The 23,842-nt window shown below is 42.9% G+C and overlaps 1 protein-coding gene across 2 annotated transcripts; it reads right to left on the bottom strand.

The window, feature by feature from the left end:
- Positions 1-550: 550 nt before the first annotated feature.
- svbp (small vasohibin binding protein) lies at positions 551-1,472 on the bottom strand. 2 transcript variants are annotated; one of them, XM_088308404.1, is made up of 3 exons: positions 1,364-1,472; positions 901-1,026; positions 551-828 (listed from the first exon to the last, which is right to left on the bottom strand). In XM_088308404.1, the coding sequence occupies exons 2-3, from the start codon at positions 1,012-1,014 to the stop codon at positions 742-744; spliced, it is 201 nt and encodes a 66-aa protein (XP_088164530.1). In that variant the 5' UTR covers positions 1,015-1,026; positions 1,364-1,472; the 3' UTR covers positions 551-741. The 2 variants fall into 2 exon arrangements, with proteins under 2 accessions (XP_088164530.1, XP_088164531.1); XM_088308405.1 differs by lacking the exon at positions 1,364-1,472 and adding an exon at positions 1,094-1,348.
- Positions 1,473-23,842: the final 22,370 nt, after the last annotated feature.

Here is a 23,842-nt window from a genome sequence, read left to right as displayed (position 1 = left end):
TTGTCCAACGCTGGCGTCGTATTTATGAATGAAATCACATCCACGGCGTGACGAATTTGTCTGCCTGCGTATGAAATCGCGTTACACCATCAGAGCCACAAGCTTGACCTGTTTTTTTTTTTTGCGTTTGCGAGTCTAAACTCTAATCTACTTTTCCTAACCAAATTTGCATGGCAGGAACGTCCAGTGAGGCGTAGCGCATCGACCAAATTCACAAACACGATCAACTCGACCACTGCTCGGCATGAAAATGCAGATGCGCCCGTCTCCATGCCGAGTGCAGACTATATTCCGTTAACAAATTGTCTGCTGAGTCAGAGGCAACACGGACCAAACGACTGTCGATTAGATTTGCGCCAGCATGAAAATTAACTTACACCCGTTTTTACTACAAGCGCCCGTCTACCAAAACAGGCCCCGTAGTCTTGCTTTGGTGCTTATTGAGTGTTTGAATAGAGAATCCATCTGAAATGTCAACAGAATAAATAAATAAATACTGATCACATGATCAAATACTATCTACTCCAGAATTATGCATGACAGTACCAGAAACAGTTGGAAATGGCTGACTTTATAAAATTAAAACTGTGGAATACTTCACAGAAAAAGTATTTGTTGGAGCCGTTGGGAGGTGTTGCATACCCATAATAAAAGTCAGCGCTCCAAATGATAGCACCACCACCACCTCAACTTGATTCAGGGTAACCAACCTCCCGATGAAGGCAGCACAGATGGCATATTTTATTCTCCTTGTGACTGCATCTGTTTACAAAAGGTCTCAAACTGCTGATGCTCAAGTTCAGTCATCACCTTGTTCAAAGCGTATATCTGAAGACAGGTGAGACAATGATTATTATGACTAATAATCACATGGAAAATAAATGCATTGATTTGATTCACCTCTGCTCTCTGTCGCTGCTTGAGTTCTTGCTGTGCAGATTTCTGTTTTGATCGGTCTCCTCTGGTCGGCGTCGAGTTCAGCTTCGGTTTGTCCTTACGGCAAGCAGGTTCCATTGTGATTGTTTGCTGCACAAGCAACATGAAGAGGGAATAATGTTATTTAGCATGGAAAAGACAAATGAAAACGACTAACCTGTGATTGGTCCAACACAATTATACAATTTATTGTGTGCCCCCAAAACACAGATCAAATTGACTGAAGACAAAATACAAATCTCACGCCACGCCCGTCATTCGCGCACTCACTATTTGTCAGGTAAAGTTCGCTAAAGTGAATGTTAGCAAGCTAGCAAAGAATTGCTAATGCAAGACAACGCGATAGCTGCTCTCGGTCACAGTTGACTAATAAACATTGACATGTATATGTGCATTTAGCGAGGGGTGGAAAAATAAACAAACGTACACAGAGAGTTGCTGAAACGATTCCAAAGAGTGACGTGACACCGATGAATGAGAAACAGCTGTTACGCTGGTGTTGCAAATAAACAAGTTCGTCTAGCTTGAGCACAACACAAAAGTTCCGCGCAACAAACAGCACAATGTCGACTTTAATTATCAGACTTTTGAACGCGGGTTACTTTAGACGAAAGAAAAACGAATACACGAAAATAAAAGCTAAACGAATATTTGTCACAAGGATTTAATCATCGGTAGTGGGGGATAGTAGAGAAGATAGAAAACTAATTTGTCAAGATCCACTGCACAGATCAGTGTTGTTTGTCTTCACTGATGATAAAGCACATAAAATTGAACTTAGATAAAATAATTTGAATATTAAATTATGAAATACAATATCGCCTTTACGTGTGCTCGTTTCATAATATCTGCCTACGATTGACCACAAGATGTCAGCCTCGTATAATAATCTGCGCAGAGCTAACTATGTGACGTCATCAGAACCCGATATCCCGTTGATTTAAATTTCACGTTTTACATAATATATAGGCGGCTAATTCCTTAATTTCCGAATTTATTGATATTAGTAATATTTGCTCTTTCTGTAGGAATGACGCTGAATGAATATCTAATTTATTCTTTGACTGTGTGACCACAAAACAATTTCGGTCTGATTTAATGCTTCATTTCTTTCAACCACCTGAAACCCTCTGTATTCTTAATCTGAAGGATGTTGTTTGCAATTATAGTAACCCAGGTGATAACAATTTTGCATATTTAATTATTTTCATCACCTTTTATGCAAACTGTTTTATTTACAAACATAGATTTTCAAAATCCGCTCCCAGATTTGTGCCTTTCCTGTTGGAGTGGAAATCAATATTAAACACTATCAAAGTAATTAACAATAAGAAAAATAAATAACATACTGACATTTTTGAATGCCTTTAAACCCTTAGTTACAAATATCCACATGCAGGCAATTTTCCTGTGCTATATATTTTTTTCTCAATTATTGTCTTTCTTTTTGTTGGCACAATTATATTTAATAATGATATTAAAAAATCGGATTAACATAATCTTCCACGATTGAAGGTTTAACTTTTTAACTGAATTTGTGATACTGTGATATTGTTTGTTAAAAGATTCAATAAAGTAAAAAAAAACACTTAAATTTCTCTGGTTTGAGCCCCTTCCCCCTCCTCCCCAGGCGGTTGTGTCCTTCCTTAATTTTGACGATTAAAGTGAGGATTGTTTTATTCCCCATAAGCGCTCACCTAAAGTACACATTCAGTTATATTCGCGTATATCATCACAATATTGAGTGGGTGTCATGCGAGAAACAGTGGTCCACAGCATAATTATCGCTAAACAGTCATTGCAGGGCAACAGAACAACCAACATGTCTTTTCAGAACTAACTTAGAAACTTTTTTCTGTTGCTGAAGTCTGAATGTGTGCGAAAGTGCCCTCTGGCAGTCGTGCACCACAATAGGATTTATGGCGCAGCATACCAATGGTTTACCTGGATTTATCCTCTGACTGCAGGAGAGTGCGCTGCCTTGGAATAATATCCTGCAAAATACATTGCCAGCAATCGACTGCGCCCGCAGCGTTCTGCAGCAACAAAAAGCAAAGCTTTCTTGAGCAGAAAATGCAGCGTGCAAGTAATCATGTACATTATATATTACACGTACGTCAAAGTCAATTTCCTGGAGGTCTTAATAATAGCAAGCGTTTTCTCGGTTGAACTTTGACGAAAATACTTGATCAAGTTAACATCTCGAGATCGCCTGAATGCATCCATTGAACCGAAAATGTGGCACGGCGCAGAGTTCAGTTGCAAACTAATTGGGTAATTGCCGGTTTTCATGGTCAGAAAAGCCAAAGTGAAAGACGTCACGGTGTCAACCACCGCATTTGAGTGACAAGCAGTTTCTTGGAAGACGAATGTCGAAATATAAAAGTGCCGTCCGATGAAACCGGTTACTGTCAATAATTGTAGTTGATGAAACTGTTTTTAAAGAAAGCGATAGGATACTAAGCCAAACAGTTCGTGTCACTTTCTTCGCTCTCACCAAATCAACACCCTCTTGTGTCAAATCGCATTCGATTCTGCCGATGAGTCGATCTACTGTTCGTTGTTCAGACTTGAGGGAAGGCGATGAGAAAGTCGAGTGATGATTTGATGGAAGGGGAAGTGGTCGAGACGTTTTAGCGAGGCGAGGGATGAGGTGTGTGAAGACGGGCGGCGGAGATGGCAGCGAGTGAGTTAGGAGCTTTATCCTTCTAAATTAAACTCTCGCTGCCGGGGGAAGCGAAGCTCTGACTGCTCTTTCACACCGGCGGCGCTGAACACACAACGTCACCACAATCTCCGACTGGGCTCGCCAATCCACCACCAAAACAGACACACGCGGCATTCATACTCCGATGCAAGCGTGGTGTGTACAAATCCCCATGGACATTTACGTGCATCCAAGTCGTTCAGGACTAAAAATAAATGAGCATGGTGACTGTGCCGAAAATAACTGGACCGACCCGCATGAATAAACATATGCTTACTGGGCGCTATGGCAACGACTGAGACGATATTCCCTTTAGATTATCCGTCCTTTGTCTTTGCTGCTCTTCCTCATGAGGCTCGCAGGTGAGCTTACGCTGGTGCCAGATGATATTGAATTTTTTGGGTTATGTAAAATGTGCGACAAAATATTCGAACGCCGCGGTGCAGACCAGTTCATTGCTTGCAGTTTGGATCGCCAAGACGTCCAAAATCATAAATCACGGACGCCTCCCTTATCACTATCCAGTTTCAAACCAAAAGGATAGGAATCCAGTTTTCATATCAAGACCGAAACCCGAACATCTACAACACATGAAAAAGAAAGTCCAATCCAATCGACAGCTGGCGGTGTTTTCAAGGATGACTTCAAGCAGATTTATGAAGATTCGTCTTTAGTGTGGTCGGGGTCGGACAAGATATTCTGCCCAAGAATATCATCACAGACCCCAGCCATGCTTTATACCGGGGGTCTTCAAGCCTGTTTCTCGAGGGTCCTGCGTGTTTTCCATCCCTCCCTCGTGCAACACACCTGATTCAAATGATCATCCTGAATATCCTGGTCATTTGAATCAGATGTGTTGCAGTAGGTGGAGATGGAAATGACGCAGGACAGCAGACGTCGAGGAACAGGATTGAGAACTTTGCCTCTTCCCATCTGACCACTGACAGTGTGTGCCACACTGTAACAACGTCTGGCTCAAACAGTCCTTTGTACATCAATCAATCAATCCATGAGACTGACTTTAATAGCTAGCAACTCTACAGTGTGGCTAAGGCTCAAGAATCCAATAATATAAGGAAAATAATTGGGGGTGTATAATCTGTTGAATCACCATACTAGTCTTTGATTAAAAAAAACTGAAAAAAAAACCCGTTTCCTATAATCTCTGAATGAAAAACTATAAAGCAGTGAGGAACCGCTCATGTGAATCGACTCTTCTTCTGGCTGGGTATTAGCCAAAAGATAAATCCTTGGCTGCTTCACGTTGTCTCTCATTTTCTCATCTGGAAATGAACGAACAATGTTTGCAATATAACAGCACCGCGTTACAAATCAACTTCTAATTGCTGTCAGTCACCTCGTTCAAGCCCTCACCCACCACTTGGACTCGTCGTGAATAGCGGAGTAAAAGTCTGCGACAGGAAGGAGTGCCGGCGGATGAAGGTGATGGCCGTGCTGTAGGACAGAGAGGAACAGAAGATCCTTTAAGCCCACGGGTGACAAACAGCCGGGTCAGTGTGTGGAGCTTGCTCCTTTTTGCCGCCATTTCTCTTTCTCACTCTCTGTCCCGAGTGTTGCTTCTCATTAGGCCTATTTGTTTTGGCCGTCACCGTGCAATAACACGGCTAATAACGAGTACACGCGTACACAAGCACACACAGTTTTTTTTTGTTTTGGCACTCATCAGGTCCCACAAAGAAGTGTGTCCAAATACCACGGTTCAAGGTTCGAGTTGCAGCGGATAGTGAACGGAGCTTAGGTGCCGTATGACAGTAATACGAAACATCCATTATTTGCATATAATTAATTGCATTACTTTGGAAATGAGATGAATGTTTATGTGCAAAAAAATGTTTTATCCCAATTTTAAGCTGATACTAGAATAACACATACAGCATCACATAAAAGTTATTAAACCCTGCGCATTTTTCTAAATATTTGATTGTGTTTTCTTCCAAAATAACAGATATCACCGGCAACAAAAGTGAGCACACCCCCCACGTGAAATTGTCTCGACTGATCCTAAAGTGTCAGTATTTTGTATTTTTTTTCCCCAAGAATCAATTATATTCTCCTACTAGCAGATGTTGCGCTTCTCCACCGTCCTCTCAAGAACACGCTCCAGATGCTCAATAGGGTTTCGGTCTGGAGACATGCTCCCGCCAATCCAACACTTTTATCCTCAGCTTCTTTTCAGCAAGGCAGCGGTCATCTTGGAAGTGTGTTTGGGGTTGTTCATGGTTCCCTCGGTGACTGGAGCTCCTCAGGGCAGTGCGCATCAATGCAGCCCCAGACCAAGGCTCTCCCACCACCATGCTTGACTGGAGGCAAGATATATACACACACACACACACACACACTCTAGCTCTCCGCAATAATTTTATTCGACTCAATTTTGAATGTTATGTAATACAAGAGGGTTTTCTCATTTTCATTCATTTCTATTATAAGTCAGAGCAACAAGTCTAACATTTTTGAAAGCGCACGGATGGTTGTAAACCATTTGAACTTATCCCTCTCTCCTCACCTGGAAGTGCAAATCTCAATGGGCACACAGGCACGCACTCTCGCGCTCACAAATGCACACAGAGCCAGTGTTTCTCGTGTTTATGTTCCACTGAACAGTGAAACCCGTTTAGTCTAGATAGAATCAATAATAACCCTTAAAGAGCTTGTCACCGTGAGGCTGCTCCAGCCCACAGTGGGCCAAGTCAGAGAAAAACATGTGCCACACAGCCCTTCCACTGCCCAACACACACTCCGTGACTGTACACATGCCCAACACACACTGCGGGAGACAAATGTGGCGTTCTCTTCTCTCAGCGAGTGCAATTTAGTCCCCTCCCCTCCCCAATTTTCTGTCTGGGACAGCCTGTGGAAAACAGCAAGCTTACAGCCGCACTAGGCTTAAGTTTCCCGGCTTGCTTCCCTACACTCACCAGGAATGCGATCAACAATACACGCATTCTCAGCACCTGGCACATGCACACTTTCACAGACGCAGGCAAGCCGGGAGAACGTCTGATACGGACGGAGCTGGCGCTTCAAAATAGAGCTCGCCGTGTATTGCTGAGTCAGCAGTTTTGCCACAAGCGCAGCATCACTGTGATTGGAAACCCATATTTATGGATCGGGCTCACTCGGCTCATGAAAGCAAACCGCACGGAAAGGAGAGAATAGAGTCGTTGAGTGGTGATGATTTTGATTCATTGTTCGATTTTTTTGGGGCCCTTTCCAGGCAATTTTGGCCACCACAAGCCAAACCAAAATGGGCGGATTTGCATTCCCGAAAACCGCACAAAGACTCTCGTGTGTGCACCTGCCTCAAGGCACATTTGGTTACGTCTGACCGTTGGAAAGGAATCGACCTCATTCTGATATTTCCTGTGCGACACTTTCTACACTAAAAAAAGACGAACGTCATCATAAAATGGAATATTTTCTTTATTTTCGGTCTTGCTTCCGCGTATTCCGGTTATCATAAAATAAACAAAATGAAATGCTTTTGTTGCATTGGGACGGCGTGGGTTCAGGTTCTGGACAATTCTGCGGTACTGAGCCAACTGCTGGTCCAATCACAGCTTTGTCTTCCGCCTTCCGCGTCGCAAGCTCCTTAAATGCAGCTGCGGTAAAATCGTCTTACCTTGGATCGGCGAAGTTGCGGCTGATTTGAGAGCAGTGTGTGGCTGCCGGTGTGTTGTGGAGATTGAAGTGTGAGGTCAAAAGGTCACGCTTTCTATGGGACGTCTGAGGACACGGTGCTGCCTGGTTCCACCCAGCTGTCAAAACATATACACACAGAGAATTATGCACTCCAAGACAACCACGTGTCTTTGTATAAATGACTGTAGCATAAACCAGCTGCACACACACACACGAATAAACACACAGTCGCTAATTTCATTTCATAATTCAAACAAGTCAAGTCAATAAGCTGAATTGAGGGCGAGGACGTCCCACAGAAAACTTTGTTTTGCCCCTAGGAGTTTCGCTTTTTTTTTTTTTTTTTTTTTTTGGGAGTCCCACTCTCATTATCTTGAGTAGACGGCGAATGCGTGCATGTCGACTCAGTCAGACTGGTCTCAAGGGAGGTGACGTCGACACTGTTGAAGCTAAGCACACTTAATTGACGACGGTGGTTAGAGGCCCCCGTGTGTGTGCGCCGCACGCGTGTGTGTTGGAGACGTTGAAGAGTGTGAGTTGGGAACTACATGATCAGTGAATCGAATGATTGAAGGACGTGAACATCAGCTCATCAGCAAGCTCTGGAGACGCATGATAACGATCCAGATGTGTGTTGGAGCAGGCACAGATGAAAACAGGCACGACAGCGGCCCTTGAGGACCCGAGCTGGACATGCTAACCCGAAACCCTAACCTTGACCCGAGTGTAGCCGATCCACGTCAGGCAACCTTACTTGCTGATCATTGCACAATGCAGGCGCTCCTGTGCCCCGTAAATGGCGGATTTTTGTGTATTCCGCAGCTCCTCCGGCTGCTGCTTCCAGTAGACGAGTACGCCGACCGGGTTTACTTAAGGATGGGAGCGTGACAGATCCTGGAATGTCTCTGCTCTGCCCTCAGAGAACAAGACACGGGTCACACAGATTATACAGCAACACAGGCCGAGGCACCACCAGGCAGCACAAATGGGCCGTGGATTAGACGGCCTCGCTTTCTACCTGACATAAAGTCTGTTCCTAACATTTGTGCGTGAAGGGCATGGTTTAATACGTGCACGTGCAAAATGTCCTAAACTGCCGAGTAGTTAGGAATCATGATGAATGAAATTCTTATTTAAAGTCACATACTGTAATAATTAAAGAACAAATAGCCATTGATGTATTCCATAAATTCAATTGTACACTTAACAAATATGCATTAATATTGTCAAATGTAATGATTTTTCATACTGCACGTAACCTACATTGTGGAAATGTGGCTATCAATGCGCAGAACGTATGGATTGAATTTTAAAATCATTATAAGTGACTGAGATTCTATGATTGACTTGATTTTAAATTACAATCAATGTACAGGGTTAGAAAATATATTTTAGATCAAATATATATATATATATATATATATATATATATACGTGCACTTAATGAAGACAAGCTGTATGGAAAACGGACGGACGTTTGCATAGACGTCTTCCCAGAAAAACTGCAAAGACGTGCAGCAGTCCCTCCCCCCCCCCCCCCCCCCCCTCACCTTCTGACGGTAGTGGAACGATCTTCCTTTCATCTCTCCACAGCGTGCCATTATTTATTTTCAAACAAATGCCAGATTTTCAAAACATTTGCCGTTGCAGTTGATGTGGGTCGAGCACAACCGTGCGTTCACACGTTCAGGACAAATGGAGCAAAAGGCATTTCTTTGCAAAAGTTTACATACAAACCGGTCGTTTTGATCACTTCATTGGATGCCACCGTGTGAAAAAGTGTAATGAGGTAGCTTGATGTCCCATTTAAAAAAAAGAAAAAAATTCCATTTGAATTTTTTTTCTTAAGATCAAAGTGTGTTCAATTCGTACGCGCGCACGTGTGGGTTGGCACACAAACCGTCACAGCTGCTTGTCATTTTGGCTTAAGTTCGAATGGCTACCTGTTCAGAACACAGTGATGCCCCTCTCACCCCCCCCCCCCTACCCTCCCTGCTTTCCTTTGCTTTCACCATGCAGTTTACAGTAAGCCAGAAGTCAACATGAGGGCTTGTGAGTCATTATAAATCATCGAGCACCTGATGCGAGTGATAACTTTGAGCGCTGTCTGAGCTTTCCAACTTTTTTTTTTTTCTTTTCTCAAGTCGTTTTAAATCCGGGCGGTGTTTCGCCGACGTTCCCAACATTCAACATATCATGTGGTCCATCTCATAAACTGGATTTTAACTATAAACATTCGAAAAAGGCATGCTTTAACTGGAAATGGCGCTCTCCTTCCAAAATGTGCAATAAGCGATTGGACGGACAAAACCTGCATGCACGACATTCCTCAAACATTCCGCTCTACGATTTCAGTTTGAATCCATTGGGCAATTCTCTGCAACAATCATTTTGGCAAGAAAATCTTTCTTTTTGGTCTCATTAGAATGTACAATAAAAAGAAGAAATGTTGAGGGAAATGCGTTATATTATACATATTATACAAAATCGTCAAATCATTCATTTATTTTTTAATCACCTAGCCCCTCATTCACTTTATAACACTTTATGCGGCTCCCTCATTTAGTAGCCAGCTCACTAGTTTCTCCTCGTCTCATACTACGTGATCGCCGCCGTACTTGTCATGACGCACCGGCGCGGCTCTCTGACTATTGATTGTGATTAAAAAAAATTACATTTTATTTTCTGTGTTCTACATATGCCATTATATAAAATTAATTATTTTGTCAGAAACTGGTTCTCACATCCGCCTCCCAGTTCAGATGTACAAGGGTTCGATTCCGGCGCCGGCCTTCCCGTGTGGAATTTGCATGTTCTCCAAGACGTATCGCAAATAGATGCGTGCTTATGTTGTAACATTTTTGTTTATTGCATTGACATATCGACTCTGAAATATCCCGTCTGTGTTCACGTCAGGCTAACTTGCTCATGAATCACGACAGAGAGTGATTCACGAGCGGTGCTTTACGAAGCAATAACTCTTGAGTAATTGCAGACGTTTGGCTGGAGAAAGATTGAGTCAATTAAAAAGTTGGCCAGATCTCTGCAAAGCTTTCAGTCTTGATTAGCAGAACGTACGGGCTGGACAAGACATGGATTGTGAATGTTTGCCAGATAATCATCTTGATAATAATAAAAATAATAATAATAATTTAGATTCATATAACATCTTTCAAGGGACTCGAGTGTACTCTATGCACTTATGTGACCCGTAAAGTATTTATTTTTTATTTGCTATTGATTTTGTCTGACTTTCTGGTATCTGGTTGGCACATTTTGGAACAGATGTAGTGTAGTTCTTTTCCCGGGTATTGCCTACAAGAGACGTCTTCGGCCAGCACACACCCACATACACGTGCATGCAAATTAGAAGAAGCTCGTTTTTCGTAAACAAACAAACCAAGGGACTCCAATCAATTTAGCGTCAGAACTCGTAGAAATGAAAAGGTTTATCATTTCCAAGTCTTATGTTGAGTGTTTCAAGTTGAGACAAAGACAGAAGTGTCAAGCAGGTCATAGAGTGTCCAAAGCGGAGACGTGATGGAGGTCAGGCTATCAATCGTCCTTTATGAGTAAGCCGAGCACAACTTATCTCCCAAAGGACGTCGTCATGAATGAACCACTCAGCTTTGACCTCGTCTGGTTTGCTGCGCGAATGTCCGTGTTGAGCAGAATGTATCGTTCCTATTTTCAGTATGTCCACCATTCTATTGGGATCAAGACAACATTTAACCCACATGATTTATGATTCGGGCAGCGCGGTTCAGAGGTGCAGGGTTCCATTCCGGGATTGTGACCGTTTTCAGCAAATTTAGGATGGCTCACATTTACTGCAGAAACACAGACGACAAACTTTCGTCAGAGGCAGAGAACGAGTCCATTTCCCCGTAACAGTACGTGCGGCTGTCCTTATCATGGTGATCACACGGTCTCATGTACGTCCGTGGCTGCCGGTTTGTTAGGCTCATTCATTTAAAAAAAAAAAAAAAAAAAAGTTCAGTAAAATCAAGCTTCATTTGATTCTCTGAGTTTAACCAGAGTGACCCAGCAAAAAAAAAAAAATCAATAAAAAAATCTCAGCCTTATGTTTGAATAAACTCCTTTCAAGTAGCCATAAAAAATATTATCAGAACAGTTTTTTTTAAATTTTTTTATTTCTGCGAATGAATGCCTGTTAAAGGCACGCAATCCGACTTTTACATTGTTGTCATCGTTGTTTCTCGCTCACAAATAGTTAGCATCTGATATATCCCTGAAAGTTCGCCCCTATTGGTAAACATTTTTACGCTGTCATCAATTTTGCTCTATTTTGTTGGAGACGGCCAGAAAGGCTAATACTGCCCCGGCCAATGAAAATATTGAATTTAATACAGTGCATAATTAGTTTTTGCAGATAATCTCTAAATTTGCGGGTATGAGTGTGGAGAGCCTAATAACAAACCAGCCTTTTTCTGTCCCTCTTTAAACAGCATTTTAAGGCCACCAATGTTACGTCACAGTTGCACCGCGCCCTTCTCTGTGAATGCACGGATGCAATTCAGAACCGTTCCATATCACTAATTGGCATGGATCCAACAACGGAGACCAAAAATATGAACTACAGCGACAGGTGAGCAGGATTAGTCATTGTCAAATGTGCAACGACACAAGCTTAATTTTGCTACACCGTCGCCGCTCCAACGTGTTCCTTATTACGAAACTGCCGAGCAGCACGTGCGTGTGCGTTCGTGTGTAACCTAGAGGTTAACAGCCTGTGGTTTCACTCGCACACAGGGCCAAATAATTTTGGTTTGGCTTTAATATTGTTAAACACAGGATACGCGCCGCTAGCGAAGCGGTCCGAGCTGCTGCCTTCCATGCCGTCGGCGCAGGTCCGATGCCACAACGCCCAGAAACTGGCTGTCCCCAGTGCCTGCCTCAAGAACCGGATCAAATGGGCAGCTTGCGTCAGGAAAACTGTGCCGAACAAATCCAGCAAGTGACGCCGATGTGACGTTGGAATCTGCATGGGGCAGATTTGATGTGAGCGTGGGTGCTCTCTTTCTGTATTAGTGCACAGCATAAACATCAGCTATGCTAATACGAACCATACAAGCTACATATGAGCACTGTTTTCTCAGCTGTTGTGGGCTGCTGGAGCTCCGTATGCTCGCCGCAACCCACCACGAAATCTGGGCCTGGTGTTGCCCCATACGACAAAGGGCTGCTTGAATACACACGTTCTCTGCCTAGCTGGTGCAGCTCGAAAACAGGTTTTTCATTCAATCTGGTCGAGAGAGTGCAAGGTAAAAGACATACATTCTGGAAAAAGAAGAATATAAATGTAGAAATGCATTGGAAAGTGCTTTCTACTTGTTTTGAAGTCAGTGTGATCTTCATTCTTATGTTCAGAATTCTAGAATTAGCCACCACACTGGTATGGTATTTAAGAAACTGAGCTAAACACAGAATACATTGATGTACCTCGCATAAGTGCATGATACCATATTGAGCAATACAACGAGTGCACATTTTCTGTCCGTTACTTTACTGATGAGTCCGGACAGAGTCCGGACAAGTGCTGCTGATAGCGAGCCTCGGCACGTTGGAACGGATACTTGGGCTTCATGTTTGCTCGTGCTTGTGGTGGTGGACGGCTCCTCCGTCCCGCGGGTAATTCTTCACTACCGGGGAAACTGTGAGCACATGCCATAGCCGCTAAAGTGCACTCCAGCCAGGGCGAGACACCCCGCCACGGAGAACACCGCAAAACAAAAGTGTGGAAAGGCTTAGCTTTCATGTTCCCGTATCGTTTTTATACCTTATTATTATGTTACAGTAGATGGAACAATTGCAAATGGCTAATTTTGCTAGTTAGCACCCTTATATGTACATGCCTTGCATCTTGGACTTCAGGGCTAATGGCCTTACCACGTATACGAAACAGCATCACGCTGTGCGCGGTTGTGGATTTCTTTGTGAGTATTCTTCACTTCACTGCGCAGAGGATCGAGTATGTAACAGCTCAGTGAATGTTGCCAACACATTTTCTGTACTATAAGACTTACCGTATATAAGCCAAAGCCACTCTTTTTCAGGGGACAAAACAAAAAAAAAAGATATACAAGCTGCACAAGGTTATAAGCCGCAGTTTTCCATGTTGAAAAAAAATTTGTTGTTTATGGCTTGTACAGAACGATTTTGTACCGCGAATGCACAAAAAAGTACATAAACAGATTCTTTAAACAGTGCCTTTTAACACGGCAACAACTTTGCTCCTTAAAACAGAACAGACCCAAGAGAAAAAAAATAGTGTATTTTCTGAACTATAGAGCGCCCCTAGTGGTGAAAGAAAAATCAACAGAAAAGTCACAGTGTATTGAACCCGTGGGTATGCCTTAGAGTTGATTCATTTATTATATATATTTTTTTTTTTTTCACCAACTATATGTATTCTAGTTCTGTTCTGGGTTGACAGGAGCACAAAAAAGCAAACATGCACCCTGATGAATCTTGTCTTCCTCAATTAAAAACAACGAAAATGGAAATACACCTCAAGTCTCATCAGTCCCACAAAATCACCTCTCAGCATGTCCGTTGCTTTGAGGCCGTTTGCACGTCGTGCATTTCGCGAAGATTCAGACTTGACTGCAGCTTCCCTCGGTAATTGAATTAGGAAGTGTTGGGAACTTAAAGAGCCACAGAGAGCCTTGTAAGTAAACAGACATGACCTTTTAATCGTTGCCCGTGTTTGAAGTGAGTAAAGCCCCGAGGGCTTTTATGAGGTGTGCTTCTCTCAGTGTTGTGCTATGGAGGATTGAGTTTCACAAGAAGGGTTAGTCAGTTTATTTGAGAGGAAGGCAATGGAGGTGGAGGTTGATGAGGAAAAAAAAAAGAGGAAAAAGTCATGACGGAGGGGGAAGTCGATAGGTAATAGTGCTGCCATGAGAAAAGAGGGACACGTCTCAATGGGTTTATTTCTAATTGGGTCTCAAGCGTTTATTTTGTTGGCCAAAAGTTCAGAGTTCGATCTAATGTTGGGAATCAGAGAAGTAATTGTGGGTGAACATTTTCATTCAATACCGCTTCCCCCACAATGTCTATTTATTCAGCAGTAGAAACCACCGAGCTCGTTTATGCAGTGCATGGACTGTCTGTCAGAATTAAAATGTTTTTTTTTTGTTTTTTTTAGTGTGCCAATAAGCAACCCGAGTAAAATATTTCGTCCAAGATGAATGCGGTTAGCATGGTTTAAAGTAATATTTATTTACCGGGGTCGGTCCAGGGTGTGCCTTGCTTCCCGCCCCCGAGTCCGACGCTAACGGAGCAAGTGTGGCACCAAAACATTTAGAAATTGTCCGACGCCTTCAAAATTAGGCATCGACATGTAGCCTGCGACTGGAGAAGCTTGCCAGTAAAAGCCGCAGGATTGGATGCTGTGATCCCTACCGAAAAATTATAGTGTTGGGAAGTTCAGAACAAGCAGCTGCCCATCTTGGCACTGGCGCTTTGTAGGCCAATTTTACTGAGGGAGCCCGACTTTTTTTTCCAGCCCAGTCCAAAATGGTGGCCCAGTCGTTGAGGACCACTGCGTTCGAGTAATTAAGGAGTGACCTGATCAGGACAGCCACTGTGCAAAGAGGAACCGATCGATAGATCGATAGATCCTTTATCCCCCTACAAAGGAAATATACCAGTACTTTATGATTTGCTGTTATGGGTATCTCCATTTCAATCCAAAGTTTCTCTTTTGTTCAAGTCATTTGCCTCAACCAGAGCGTTGCAAAATGTGTCGCGTCCCAAATGTATTTCTGGCGCCCGGCGTTCTTATGCCCTCCTTAGTGTGAGGTCCTAAAGCTTAAAAGCCACACCGAGAATTTATGACAGAGGACTTGAGCTGCATACCTTAGATTACTCTTCAAACAGATCCATCTCCACATGAGTACATGCGCGCTATAAATCAACCTGATTAGTCAATGGACTAATAAAATCAAAACAAAAATGCTGTTGGGTTGGGCTGCTTTTTAGCGTTTCGGGAGGAGTTGCCAGCACATTTTCTGCATGTACAGAATCTGCCCAATTTATTGCTTTGACAAGGCGCTCCGCTGCACGAGGCTACATGGCATATGGCTTTCAAAGGCTAATCCAAACCTAATGTTGCGTTGTGTCAAACTTTGCGGAGAACAGCGTCAGCATCCGTCTCAGCAAAAGCCAGCCAACGTATTTCAAGCAAACTAATAAAATTAGAAGGTGGCAGTAAAGCGACCACGTCAATTTTTGTTACAAAGGTTCAAGCGGTTACCACACGGCTGTACAATTACAGGGAAAACAATCAAATCAAGCAAGTTTTGAGGAAGCAAGCGTAACAACTCCGGGGAAGAGGGAAAATATTATGCAAGACAGGTGTTGCCGGGTCAGTATTCGGGCTGGGTGGAGTTTTTCGGGCCACTCAGCAGAAGGCCATTGAGAGGAAGCTGCCGCACCTTCAGCATGTGTGGGGTGAGCTCGCTCTCAATGTCTTTCTTGGCTGGCATGACGTACAAGACGCTGAGGCCAAGTTAAACAGCCGACACACACACACACACACACACCCACGGGTACTGAACACTATTTTCAGTCTCAGTTGTTTTCCGTGAGGATGACTTTAGGAAATTACTGCCTGTTACTGTGTTGAAAAATCCCCTGCATTGAACATTTTTATCTCTCAACAAAACGTACAAAGCTCAACGACACTCGCATAACCGCCGGCCGCCACAACTGCACTGACGCAACAATATTCCGTTTTAGAGTTGCAAGGTAAGTGATTGGCTGAGTACAACATCGTAGACAGCCGGGTGGATAAAATGCGAGCGTCACCGTGGTAACCGCACCCCACAATGCTCATGCGTGTCAAGCAAAACTTTCTCTCGCAGTTTGCGTGTAACTTTAGCGTCGGAACTTAAGGAGTGACTTGAGTGAAATCATTTATTATTCTGCTGATACGTGAAGACACAAACTCAAGGGAGAGAGACTCATTAGCGAGGCTGTAAATCAAACGAGTAGTGGACCATTACTCTCCCTCGGTTTAAACACTCCGACGTATTTGCAGAAGCCCACTTGAGCTTCGGCTAAAGCGACACCCATAAAGATTCCAGCTAAGATTGAATAACTCTTACCGCTCGTACCAGGCAAACTCTCGGTTTGATCTTATTTGAATATTACTTCATCTGCCCTGATGCTTTTTGTCTTGTGACCTTCGAGGGGGTTGCCTCTGTGTTTCATGACTTTCTAAACCTTTTCCCATTGTGGCGCTTTCAGTGTAAGTTTGGGCCTGGTTCCCAAAACTTGTGGGACATCCTTGAACAGCCATGTTTTGGAGTTTTCCAATAAATAGGCCTGTTCTGCCCTTGATACGAAGCGGGGGGAAATGAGAGGCAATTAAAAGTTTGAAGATCACATTAAATAAATGGAGAAAATAAAAGGGATGTTTGGATTTCGGGTTCGTACGAAAGAGGTAACTGCATTTGCTGCAAGGTATCTCATCTAACTCCTGATTTATGGGTCGCAGCAGATGGGCTTTGAAATGAACAGAAGTGTTTGTTGTTTACTCGGCCAACACAGGCAACAAAGTCGAGAAAGATGACGTGACAGAGACTTATGGCTCGGGAAACAGACAAACGCAAGTATACACATTTCCTCACAAGTGCTGAACGAGGACTCCCGGGAGATTTGCCAACTATTCCCAGGCCAGGAAGTCACAGCCGAGATTCTTCTGTTTGTCAAAGTCCTTTTAAACGGATCAATTAGGGTGAGGCATCAACATCGACCCTCGTGAGGATAAGCCAATCAGATAATGGATGGATTTTTTAATTTTTGAGTTTATTGAAAAACTGTCAAGGTGACTTGAAAGTTCCAACTCACATTTCTTAGGGAATCCCAGGGCTCCATTTTCCGAAACCGTTGCATGTCTGCGTTCTTACTCTCGTTTTGGTCCACCACTCTAAAAATACTGGACCTCGTTCACCAAAGGTTACGAACACAATTGCACTCCAATTTGTCCTGCAACGATGCAGTTTTCAGATTCCAAAAGAAAGCAAAACATTGCAGCCCACAGTATCAAAAGTGTGTTGGCGATCCGAGGCAGAAGGCGGTTGGGGCATGACATTTTGGTTCAGTGCCTCTGACACATACCCGGTTGCGGGTAAAACTGGCGCTCTCCCATTGAGACAGGTGGAGTTCTGAACGATGTACTGTATTTTCCAGACTATAAGGCGTACCGTATATAAGCCGCGGCAACTCTTCATTGGGGGAAAAAACAAACAAACAAAAAACAATATACAAGCCACACCAGGCTACAAGCCGCAGTTTCCTATACCAAATTTTAAGGTAAATAAAATACACATACTCCTTTGGAGCGACAATAATTAGGTCGGATATCCACGAGCAGGTCTGGATTCCTGCATGTGTAAAGGACACCACGGCCGTATGCTGATTGAGCTTAATATGACTCCGCGGACCCGCATGACAGAGAAAAGGATGTATTGTGCTCTTGTCTTGAACGAGTCGACTTCTTCCACACAAGCACACCTTTCTCCCAGAGTTTAGAAAGCCACCGAAATACGCACATGCTCACAGGCACACTCATGCTTCGGCTTTTCCCACAGTGCTCGCAACTCCACGGGGACTCAGTGGTGGTAATCCAGAGCAGCGGATTCAGATGCGGCAACTGCTTGGGAACTCAATGCGCTGCATTTACTCATCATAGAGGCACTTTTGATACTTTATTACAAAATGAAAATTTTCCTTTCTGCTCTCTTACCTTATCCGTCACATCATCGCGCTTGCAAGAAAATATGCATATACAAGCATACACCTGAATATCCATACATAAACGCATCATTCATTCTCTGCTAAGAAGCCGTCCACCTGTCAACACCACAGAATATGAACTGACATGAAATACTGGAGAATGCAGGTTTTAACATGCGAGGAAGGAGGAAGACGACATGGGGGTAAAGACACAGGGAGAGGGAGATTCATGAAAATAATAAATCAGAGAAGACAAACGGCAACGTAAAAGGGATATGTTGTGTTCTGAATTTGGACCAATCTCACCAACTGTTTCAAGAATGTGGAATGGGTGAAGTTGGTGGTTCGAAATGCAATGAAAATTACAATATGAGGTCCAGGTCATCACAGCTGATGAGATCTTTCCAAAAAAGACAAATCAACATGAAATAATTGTCTCTGGTCGCTTGCCTGCAAGACGCAATGATGAGAGGTTCAGCAGATCATTCTCACTTAATTGATGGAAGGACGTTTTGGAGTCAACAGTGACTGTGGTTTGAAGATCCTTCTGGAACCTGGTTGGGTTGTGCAGACAATGGATGGCTTTCACCCAAGATTATAGAAACTATAATTGCTACTAGTGGTAATAAGGCTCCAGCAACGGAGACCAGGACTCCGGTTGCCTCCAAGCCGAGGAGCAAGCACTCTCTCCCTTCCGGTGAAGGGTCAGTCCATGGTCAGCTCCCATTTATAGAGCCTGTATCCCCAACCAAATGTACCCCTGGGTTGGAACCACTAACCCCGGGGAGCTCCGCGGGGGGAACCAGTCTCGGAAATCCAGGGAGGGGACCGGAAATTCGGCTACATCCGAGCTGGGGAGCAACCACCACTGCCCGGCAACGGCTCGGCCAAAGGGTTGGTCCCCTGTTCCCATTCTGGAGTCCGTATCAGACAATAATTGATCACATTTGCTCGAACCACCTATTACATGAGCTGGCCAATAACAACGGGAATACTTGCGCTTTGGTACTAACCAGCGGCATCGCACTCTCCCGTGTACCTCTGCCACTTGGGACTGACATCATTCCCCATCACCTAAAAAGTACAAAAGTACAATGCAGGAACTGATCTGAAGGAGATTGTGACCTCAGTCACCAATAAAACCGTGGGTAAGACATCGAAATCTTGCAGTGTCTGTTAAGACCGTCTCAGGTTTGCCAATGAGCATCCGAGAAGGCTTGGTTGAAATGGCTGTGGGCAGAAGTAACCAAAGTTGAATTGCAACACTCTCACGGCCAAGTATGGTGGCGGGAATATTATTATTTTGGGACTTTTTAAATTTTTTATTTATTTTTTTGCTAAGGGTGCAGTGCGACTTAACTGCTTTGAGAGGCCAATGGACCGAGCCATGTACAGTAAAATCTTGGCCGAAAACCACCTTGCTTAGCAAAACACTGAAGATGGGCCGTGGATGGACCTTCCAGCATGGCAATGACCCAAAATATACCACGAAGCCGACTAAGGAGCGGCTAAAAAAGAAGCATATTAAGGTCATGAAGTGGCCTCGTTGGTGTCCAAACCTCAACCTGCGGAGGGAGGCGAAGCTTTGAGCGGAAGCCAAGAAACGTGAATGATTTAGAGAGTTTCTGGAAAGAGGAGTGAGCCAAATTTCTCCTGAGCTGTGTGCAAACGTGGTGAGCAACTGCAAGAATCGTTTCATTGCTGTGCTTGCCAACAAGGGGATCTCCACCAAGTACTAAACGGTGTTTTGCTTGGGGAGCAAATGATCATTTCACTGCCCACAACCCAAAAACAAATAAAGTAACATTTCAAAATATAAATGCTGATATATTAATTTAAAAAAAAAAAGTTGGGATAAATTAATAAATAAAATTACAAAAATAACCTTTCATGGTTATTTTCCTTATCTGCTATAGCTATATAAAGCCGTTGTATTTTTGATTTTTTTTTTGCCCTAATTCAAAGTTTAGCGTTTTCGGCATTGGCAGAGTCATTTTATAAGATGCAATTTTCATTCCCAGTATGCACAAAAGATTCCACGTGATTTATGGACACTGGATAATTCGTTTTTACAGTCTCATTTGTTAAAGATAACTTTCTTTGCCAAATCAATGAAAATCATGTTGGAACCGTTCATGTCTACATTCTTCCGGCCAGAATGTAAGCTTCTCTGAACCTCAGACTGCTTCATTCTTTCAGTTTTAACCAGATTATAAAAGACAATTGAGTCATGACCACAAAACACTGATATGAACCAAACCAAGAATTTTGTGAACCAGTCCACTCCAAATGTGTGTGAAATAAAAAATGATTTTGTACAAGCACTTTGTGCCTCGGAGCAGACAAAAAAACCTCATTAGCAGTTCCACACTGATAGTGTGAATCGCATCATCACCAATTTTCTGAACGATGATAAGATTTGACAAGGGAGCGAGTGAGAAAGAGAGATAGCGCAAGACTCAAAAATACGAAAGCGATACATGTGGCTGTGTGAAGAAGCAATTCAGAGCCCAAAATAATCATCTGAAATAAAGCAAAGGGATGAAGTGCAATAAAATCAGCCATCTCCATAGAGCGACCCGGATCCAAGCTGTTCTACGAATTTGCCTCGTGTGATAACAAGAGACTGAGAAAAGTTCCGGTCTTCTCTGTAACTACAGCTGCGCTGATTATTTTACGATGGAGGGACAATAACAAAAAGGGTGCCCAGGTTGCCGATGGAGAACAGAGGTCAAGAGCCCACTTCTGCATTTTCCAACCAGAGACTTTTTCCTGACCCCGTTTATGGGATGTTGATCTGATTTTGGCTGTATTAAGTTATACTACGTAAGATCAGGTGAACTGGCAACCCAAGTTCATCGTCTGGTGTGCTCGCTCCTCAGATGGCTTATTTGGAACTTTCTTCTTCCGTGATGGAGAAGGACACTCTGTGAATGTCAATGGTGATAATTACCTCCGTATGCGTCGGAATTCTTTGTCCCCGAACTGTCAGCTGAAGCTAACATGCAACAATTACATTTTTCCAACAAGATGGTGACCCCAGTGCATCATTTGTGTGAGGTTTGTGCATTCCTGGATGAGCAATTCCCGGATTGCAACGATTGGTTGCTGTGGTCCTGTGCAATGGGCTTCTCGCTCAGCAAAAATGTCATCATCAAATTTCATGTCTTCCAAATTATAACGAACATCACCATTGACTGTTATCTGGGAGCATTGAGCTGAACTGAAGTGTTTTTTTTTTCTGGTCAAGGTTACAGAAACAGAAAAAGAAATGTCTATAAAATGTTTTGGTGTAATTAGAATGTGAATAATTTATATCTTCCTGCATATATGTCCCTACGGTGTTATTATCATAAATTTAGGGGCACAGACGTAATCGTCATTATGCTTTGCAAAGTGATAAGACATTGATGGGTCAGACCTTGGGCTAAGTGGTCGGCTCCAGCTGGATCTTATCTCCCCTCCCCCCTCCCGTTTCATCCTTTACTGCACAGCTGGATCGCTTCATCGGGTGTCTGGATTTAAACAGAATATGGAGTGCGTCTACTGCCGACTGTGCGCATATCTGTACACGAAGTGTCTTTGTCAAACTTAATGAAGTTCAAGAAAAAAAAAATGCTTGAATTTAACATATCATTTATAAAGAGAAGGCATTTATATAGAATTTAATGTTGTGTTTAGTACGCATTTTTTGTTGGATTAACATCATTGATCATTTTTTTCGGCTATATTGGTTATATTGGGGGACGGCACGGTGGGCGGCTGGTTAGCACGTCGGCCTCACAGTTCAGAGGTTGTCAGTTCGACTCCAACTCTGGCTAATATTATAATATTTATATATATATTTTATATTTATATTTTATTATTTATGTTTGACAAGTGATATAGAATAACATTTTTTTGTCTGATTAATATCGTTTTTTTAATCAGCTGCTGGCTGATGTTGAGCTAACGAAGTGAAGCACCACAGCTTTCCATTTCCATCCACAGGTTGTTGAAAGTGAGACTGGAAATTGTGAAATGACTCCAAACTAATTGTCGAACTTCTTGACAGCGGCCCCAAAAGGCCCGTTCAAGATGGAACGGAAAAGCAGAAAGTTTTCCTCATCAGTAGCTGACCACAATCCAATTAGATTCCCCAGCTTGCTTAATTTGCCACAGATGTGATTTTGTTTACTGGACCTCATTGTCATTTTGGCACTTTGGAAAGACATGACAGAAATGAGTTACAGCTGCTCAACACCTTACATTTTTTTCTCACATCTAAAAAAAAATAATTAAAAAAAATAAATGCCTTCCGTCGTAGACATGTCACTGATTTTGATTACACTTTTGTTTGTTTATCATATGACGTATAATTATGCCCGCGTGTGCCAGTGATGGCATTTTAAAAACAAGTTCAAAAGAACGGAAGAAAAAAAAAAAAAAGCATCAAGAGCGGACGTTTTTTCATTGTCGGTCCAAATGGAACCAAATGGGATCGCGGTCCAAGCTTATTTCAGTTTTGCCTAAACAAAGTCGACAGACCTTTATGCAGACTGCCACAACATCCTTCATCATTAAGTGCAATTGCCAGAATAGACACACGACGACTAAACATTTCATTAGGAGTTCCGTAAAAAAAAAAAAAAAAGAAAGCTGACTCACGGGCGCATTTTTCCAACTTGAGCTAAGACATATAAAAGTGAGTCCCTTGATAGTGAGTGGGGATGAGCTAAACCAGATTGTCCAAGTTCCTACAAAGAGAAGACTTAAGTCACACCTGTTATTTATTAGAGGAACACCCTGTAAATACCACCTCTCAACGTGCTTCAATGCAGTAAAATGTCTACCTGGATAATATATATATATATATATATATATATCGTATTTTTTAAGATCATTTATGTTTTACTGTACCTGCGCCAAATAATACGGTGACTGAGGCAGTGCCGTTAAATACGGTGTGCCTTATGGTCGTGAAAATACGGTAATATGTTGGGTGAGATGATCAAATATGAAATTTCCGATAACACAGAGCAAAAAATATTTGTGTTGACTGGTGTGAGTGCACCGTCCCATTCCTGAGAGGCAGCTTGTCATATTGCATCTAAATCGACATTACTTGCCGAGACTTTAGCTTCTGCTTATCCACAGTAACCCCACAAGCTTCTTTCACAGGCAACATGAATTCACAGGCTTTTGTTTCCACAACTGAACTGGAAAATGTCAAATTAAACAAAAAACTTTATAAATGTTTCAAAGGTTGACCTGAAAAAAAGTGAGTTGCAAAGAGGAAAAATGTATGAACCAACAACGGAAGTAATGGTGTAGCATTGACCAAACCTTAATTTTCTAAGCTAAACCAAACCAGAAAGTGTATGCGTATGCGTGTGTGTGTGTGTGTCTGTGCGTGCACGGGTTCGTGCAAGAGCAGGAGGTGCTGAAGGGTGGGATTATGTTTTAACTTGAGGGCATTTCCCTGTAAATCTGCAGGGACCGCAGCGAGCATGAATAGCACAGGTCAAATCCGTCTCAGGTAGCCCGGCGGAGTCCTCATTAGCATAATACCGCAACTCATCAGTCGCGTCACTTGCCCGAGTCGGGGTGTGTGTTTGACCTCATCGAGAAATAACTTTCACGTGAGGGAAAGTTGTCAGCCACGGTTCCCACGGAATCCCGTTCAGACTCGCACATGATTGACAAGTACAGTGGCACACACACACAATTATATGCACACACACTGACACACATGCACACTGTTGTGGACCTTCTAACAATTCAAAGAGA

Source organism: Idiotropiscis lumnitzeri, chromosome 11, assembly GCF_059441095.1.
Source record: "Idiotropiscis lumnitzeri isolate Australia: NSW breed Sydney's pygmy pipehorse chromosome 11, RoL_Ilum_1.0, whole genome shotgun sequence".
Taxonomy (NCBI): Eukaryota; Metazoa; Chordata; class Actinopteri; order Syngnathiformes; family Syngnathidae; genus Idiotropiscis; species Idiotropiscis lumnitzeri.
This window is presented reverse-complemented; position numbering and strand designations above follow the sequence as displayed.

What these genes read in the sequence shown, in the direction of transcription:
- svbp (XM_088308404.1), bottom strand. Translation starts at nt 1,014, where the DNA reads ATGGAACCTGCTTGCCGTAAGGACAAACCGAAGCTGAACTCGACGCCG. An exon ending in AGCAGCGACAGAGAGCAGAG is followed by an intron (nt 829 to 900) that starts GTGAATCAAATC and finishes ACCTGTCTTCAG; the next exon opens with ATATACGCTTTGAACAAGGT.